Source organism: Propithecus coquereli, unplaced genomic scaffold (assembly GCF_000956105.1).
Source record: "Propithecus coquereli isolate 6110/MARCELLA unplaced genomic scaffold, Pcoq_1.0 Scaffold129, whole genome shotgun sequence".
NCBI lineage: Eukaryota > Metazoa > Chordata > Mammalia > Primates > Indriidae > Propithecus > Propithecus coquereli.
This window is the reverse complement of record NW_012137080.1, coordinates 5,879,564-5,886,432: the sequence shown is the minus strand read 5'-3', so window position 1 is coordinate 5,886,432 and position 6,869 is coordinate 5,879,564. Positions and strand designations below refer to the sequence as shown.

The 6,869-nt window shown below is 43.9% G+C and overlaps 1 protein-coding gene across 1 annotated transcript in view; it reads left to right on the top strand.

Annotated features, from left to right (window-relative positions):
• Positions 1-6,869, top strand: part of MIR205HG (MIR205 host gene) — a 167,955-nt gene that overhangs the window by 2,054 nt on the left and 159,032 nt on the right. Inside the window, 1 exon segment of the mRNA XM_012638334.1 lies at positions 3,596-3,765. Within this exon segment, the coding sequence (XP_012493788.1) occupies positions 3,596-3,765 (170 nt within the window).

Here is a 6,869-nt window from a genome sequence, read left to right as displayed (position 1 = left end):
GACTCTAAGACTAGTTTTTACCTGCCATCATTACTCACCAATCAGAGCTTGCTAGCTCCCAAAACTTTACTAGCACCGATAAACTTTCTTTCGACACAATACATAACATTTCCCTTTCTAATAAACCTCCCAACCTTCTCTTTGTTCTTCTGACATAGCGAAGACCACTCCATCCATGTGTGTGCCCCAAACTGCAATTCTATGATTCCCAAAATAAAACGTTACATTGAGAGATTTGTCTCTATATTTTATTTTGACGTCAACACAGTCTACGATATGTTGCCAAACTTCTGGATATTTAGAATGATCTGGATAACAAGCTACATATTTTTTTTTCTTTTTACAAACTCCCTAAAATGACACTTAGGAAAAGTACATTAAAAACTAACTTCAAAGCATCCTACAAATATAAAGTGTAGTCATTGTTGAGATCTCATTGCTCTTAAAAATTGATATGAATCCTTTTAGATACATTTTGAGTAAGAAACACCTTCTTGATAAATCACTAATGCTGTATATCTCCACCCTCTCCACTCTGAATGCTATAGAAGCAGCTTAGGAAAACAAGAGAGAATAACAATAAATGATAAATGATATTACAATGTTGCTTTGAAACGAAAATTGGTAGTATGGGGCAGGGGAGAAACAGATGGGAAAGAAATGTACCTGGAGAGGATTATTTTTGTTTAAATAAGTTCATAATATGTGAAACGCACGATGGAAACTGACAGGGGAAGTGGAAGATCATTGTTTGAATAGCATCAATATAAACACAGATGCAAAAGAAATTGGCTTGGGAGACGGAAGAGCCTAGCTTGAATAATGTTGCTACACCAATAAAAACCATAAAAAGGGGAAAATATAGAGAGTGGGTGATTATTTCTGTGATGCTTGAAGATGCACATTTCTGCTGTTATCAAGGGGAAAGGAAAATATGCCTTAGCTATCCCTTAGTTGACTATTTTTGCTACAGTTCATAATTCTTCCAGGTTTCACCAAATCACGACTTGTCTCTCTCCTTGACTGTATGCTAAGCAGACCTCTATCTTAGAATAAAAGAGGCTGCTATGGGTCAGTCCTGGGAAATATAAAATATGGAGATGTGAAACACGCATAGGTTCAACCCAACACACAGCTCCTGCTGACAGTCACACTACTTAATGGGAACCACAGAATGTTTATGGCAGGCAGAGGACGGGGGAGCTGTCCTCGCACTCTCTGGCCACCCACTCCCATGGTGCTCTGGGGAGCCTCTCACTTCCCTGTGCCCCACTGGCTTCACTGCCTGCCTGCCTATGTTGTCTTGGGGAGAGACCAAGGCATGTATTAGTCATATAGTAGTATTTATCAAAGAAATTAGCAGAAAGAACAATTGCTCCCACTGATACTTTTTAGTATTCCACTGGCCTATCTGAAAATCTTTTAATTGTATCTATAAAAAGTAACCATGGATAATCATTATCATCATCATCATAATGGCCAGTTTGCATTAAGCACAATATACCTGGTGGGCATTATGGAAAATGCATTACCTACATCATCTCATTTAATCCTCACAACAGCCTGTGAAGTGGGCCAATTACCCCCATTTAGCAGATAGGAAAAATGAGGCTCAGAGAGGTTTGCTAAGTTGACCAAAATGGCACAGCTATGAAAGAGAGCCAGATGCAGTTCTCCCAAAGCTCGCGCTGGCTGCCTTGCCTCAATAGTCACAACTAATCTTACATGCATGATAGAGGGATGTGGACAATGTTCCCCCTAACCCCAATCTTCCTTTCACAGAGGTTCCTGAAATGTCATCATTAATAATTCAACATTTTGTATTAAGCACTGCTCTCTTCTTGCAGGGCTCATCTTGCAAGGGACCAATGTCTTAGGGGAAAAAAGTGTATCCATCTACTTTCCTTTATGACAATGAGGACTCAGAAAGCCTTGGAAAATGGAAAGAGCAGAGGATGCATTAAAGGGCAGTGGGGAGAAGAGGAGGCACTAAAAACAACCTTTAGCTACTTCATAATTTATGGGCAAACTTTTCAAGGAGGAAGAAAAGCAAAAGGCAGCGGGAAAAGTTTCAATTAGATACAACGCATTCCAAATGCAAGACACTGTCACGGTCTAATAGCAGGTGGCTAAGGAGGGTCCTTTTCTAGAGACTTTCGAGGTGAGGGAGGGACCTCTCCCGGTGGAATTGAAGAGCATCTCGCCAGAAGACAGGAGCTGGACAAGATCTTCAGGGGGACTTCCCACACCAGTATGCTGAGCTGACTGACAGTCCGTTCGGAGCTTTGTGAAATAAATACACTCGTCCTGTTTCATCTTCTCTCTGCTCTCCTGGACAAAAGACGCAGCTCTTGTCTGTGAGAAGGGTCGCTGTGAAAAGCAATTCTCCCGTGATAAGAGGCAGGAGGAAGAGCAGGCAGGAAAGAAGGGGTAAGGCTCCTTGTTGTTGATAACCGAAAGGGGCAGACGCTTCATAAAAGATGACAAGCAATCGTCTTTCCAGTGGGGTGATAATGGGTCTGGTTGATCTGATGTGTGGCTGTCCTGACAGCGCTGTCTGAACAGAGGCAACGGCATTAAGCGGCTCAGGACGTGCTCAGCAGTTTACTTCTTTCAAATCAAAATATTATTTTCTTTCACCACTTGCAATTTGTAGTTCAAGGAACAATGATGGGATTCTATTTTAAATCCATTTCTTTTTTTCACTTCTTCAAAAACTCTTAGAATATGGAGCTGTCAGCCCCAAGCATATAGACTTATTTTTTAAGTAAAACCAAAGAGTTGGAATAAAAAAAAAAAAATCAGAAAAGCACTTTTTCTCTGCTTTATGAGAAACTTGCTGGAAACCGAAAGTCCCTTTGAGGGCTCCACTCATCCATCCTCTTGACTTTAGGCAAGTGGAGCTGACTCCACAGCTGGCTGAATCCCACTTCATGGAACCCTCCGGAACTTGTCTTGCCTCCCCGCCTCTGCGCCATGCCTGTGGGCTGGTCCTCTCTGGAGTGAACACTGATGACTCCACACATTTCGGCATGCCCAGCCTTGGTCCTGACGCAATAGTGGTGTGGTACAGTGAACACTTTGAGATGCTACCTGGCCTATTATTTTCTCTACCCCCTTGTGACCATCCCTGTTCCAGCTATTGACAACGGGCCACCTTTAGCCCCAGAGCTAGAGAGCAAAGATGTCACATTGTCAGCTTCTAAGATAAAGTGTTGAGATTTCTCGTATAAGACAGAAAATATAAGAAAAGGAATGCACCTAAGTAGAACCATCTCTGCTCTCACTATTTCCTCTATATTTAAGAGAGAGAACAGAGTTGGAGGGAATCTAGGAAGCAGAGATGTGGGTCTATGTCTGTGTCATGCTCCCACCACCCCCAGATAATTCAAAAGAAGGGAGTAGAACAAGAGCCAGTGATTTTCTGGGGTCAGGGAGAGAAGATCTGTGTCTTTCTGTACTCACCTGGAGACGCTGTCTTCAGCATTCTTTTCAGTGTCCTTTGTGCCTTAGGCATGTGAGCAACAAAGCAGAGAGGCTGTGAGCCTATGTTGGGGCACAGTGGGGACCCCTGACTGCTGGTTCGTCTTTCCAGGGTCACAGAAAGACTCAGAACCAAGTGATCTTCAAGCTCAGGAGAAGGCTGAGGAAGGGGCCGATGGATGCTCAGATCGTGGGAGTCCGAACAAGGAAAAGAAAGAGCCTGTGAACCTGGACCGTGGAGGCTACAGCAAAGCCAAACATGCTTCAGAGAACGAGGCTGATGTAGGATGGGGATGATTGAACACTTTGTGGGGGGAGCTTTGGGAAAGGGGCTCCCTCAAAGACCAGACATTCACGTTGCATCTCAAAGGATGACAGCTCAGGGCCAAGACAGGTGGAACCTAAGAAAGGGGCAGCCTCCATCCAGATGACACCGCGGTGGGAGACCACTGTAAGACCACCTCCTTCCCAGCGAAAAATCAGGAGGGGGAGGGAAAAGAGATGAAAGGGATTCTGGGTTTTCCAAATCTAGAATGTAACTGAATTCTAACCCCATTTACCTGAGAACATACCACACAGGACTAAGTTTACTTCAAAGTGACCAAATGAAGTTTCTACATCAGGTGGAATGAGGGCTCAGATTCAGAAAATTAAATGGCCTTTTAGGAAAATGAAGAAACTTATTTTTGTTCACCTAAGCCTGTGTCGGTGAAAATTCGTATCTCACAAATACCTTACGTTCTACCGAGATGCTTATATTACACATTGTTAAGAAACAATGTAAATAAGAATTTCCCAGTAAATCATTTGCGTTCCCGTCATTAGTGATAAGCCCAGCACTTCTCTGTGCCCTAAAGGAATCTCAGTTTCTCAAATAAACTCTTCTGCTCTGAGCTAGGATTGCTACAGGAGACAAGAGTTTCAGCCTCAGCTTGGCTAGCTGCAAGGCACCATCCCATTAGGATTCATTCCTCAATTAATTATGCAAATGGGTTATTGATTATTAATTAGAACATTTAGTGATGTTATTAAGAACTTGGAAGATAAATCTTTTTGACTTGTATTTAACTGGTAGATTGTATAAGCAATAAAGAGTACATGAGCAATAGCTGCATAATTACATTTTATGAATAGCAGAAACCTGTAAGAGATGTGCAGAGATTTAATTGACATTTAACAAGATAACTACAGCAAATTAATTAGGAATTATCTGCTAAAATATGAATTAACTTCTAATAATATTTTAACCAGCTACTTGGTGATGCTAGCATCTTCTTATTGTTGCTAAAAATGCCTAAATAAAATACCCTGCTAGTTAATACGACAGTGCTAATTTGTCTCCCAAATTATCAATCAAGTTTTCTTGAGATTTATTGTGTAACCAGGACATGTTAGAGGATGAAAAGAAGTATGGCGTGTCGTTTCTGCTGTCACGAGATTCACAGCACAGGGGTGGGGGGAGAACCCAGCCCAAGAGGCTGGTAGGAGCAAGAATTTTAATGCGACTCACTTGACCTGATTCACTTTACCTCTTGATGCCTCAGTTTTCTCATCTATAAAAAGGGAAATGATAACATCTAACTGAAAGTCGGTTGTACAAATGCCTGTTTCCGTGCTTGGTACTTAGGAATCATTCGATAAATGTCAGCTTGGCTCTAATTTTACTGTGCGATTCTAAGAAAACACTATCAGTGAATGCAATTCCCACATGGGCAAAAGGAAGTGCTCTCAGGTTTGGTGAAGCAAGGTTTATAGAGCTAAACACTGGAATAACTGAATGCCCCCCAAAGAGGCAACGGTCAAATAAATGGTTATTCATATTAGAGAGTAGTACGCATCAGTTAACCAAAGTTAACTCATCCAGGTAGGCTCACATGGATAGATTCAGTGAGTTTACAAAATATAAATGCATGATGCCATTTATATTTTTTAATAGGCATATACAATATAAATACTACATATGCCGTATGGGCATATATATATGTCTGAAAATGGCAAAAATGATCTGGAAATATACTCCTCAAACACTTAACATGTTACCTAGGCAAGGGGGAAAGACGACGATTGAAGGGGACCTTAGCCTTGTCTGCAAAGTTCATTTTTAAAGAACATGGAGATTATATCCCTTGTGTAATTAAAATTTAGATTATAAAAAAAGAAACGGGATCAGATAAGACACGAGAGTCACGTGGAGGGCCGTAGAGGAAGGGTAGATACCAGCGGGGAGAGAGGGGAGAGGCAAAGAATTTGCAGAGCCCTGAGCCTGGACACACCTGGCACCCATTATGCCCCTGCTGCATGCACAAGCAAAGGCAGGGGGGCTGGAAGGAATATAGCGGAGCTGGAGGACAGAGAGAGGCCTGACAGCCGAAGCCGAAAGATTCAGGAAATGATTGAAGAGACCAGAAAGGAGCATCGTACAGAAAGCAGGCAGAGGAGCTGTATCGGGGAGGAGACAGTGGGAAGTGTCTGCGGGGTCTGGAGCAAGGGAGGGGTAAGACCCAGGGAGCATCTAAAAAGATGCATTTGACAAAAAATAGATGAGAAACAGGGAGACTCCCGGAAGGCTGTGGAAGGCTTCCTGGTACGCAGTATTAAACCCCCGGACCGTGGAGATGGAGGGGATGGGAAACCCCAGAGACATTTGGAAGCAAACTGTGGCCGGAACTGACGAAGGGGACGGGGAGCTAAAGATGAGCCGCAGCTGTGCAGCCCCCGAGCCTGGAGCGGCCGGGGGTGGTACCTCAGACAGACATGCAGTTTGGGGGCAGGTAGCAGCCTTGACGGTTAAAATGAGAAAGTGCAACTTTCAAATGTAGATTTGTAGATGATGGTTGGACATCTCCACGGCAATGTCCGACTGTTGAGTTGGGTGCGTGGGGAAGGTATTCTAGTTTCCCTTTGAGAGGCCTCAGCTGGAGCCACGAGACTGTACACTGCACACTCCCAGCGCGTGAGTGACGTGAGTGTGGACAGGGACAGCGTGAGGGACCACAGGAGGAGCCTCTGCTCGCTTGGAAGGTCGACGCTGGCATCTGAGTCTCCTCCATCAGATGCTACTTACTTACCAGGTGCAGGTGCCTCCGAAAGAACTTTTTATCCACACGAGAGAGACCTCTTTCTTTCTTAAGAAACAATTTTTAAAACTAAGGGAGGCCAACAAAGCTATGTGCGTTATGTCCTAAGAATGCCTTTCCCTGGCAGCCTGTATTCCATCGTGCTCTCCTGTTTGAATACACCGAGAGCTGTGACAGAGAGGGGACTGCTGTTTGCACTGGCTGGGCTCTCCTGGGAAGGCCCCTCTGCTCTCCCTGGGAAGCGCTTGCTGTTTACCGAGTGAGTGCCTGAGCCTGCGCCCTGGTCGCTGTGCCCGCGATTCCACTCAC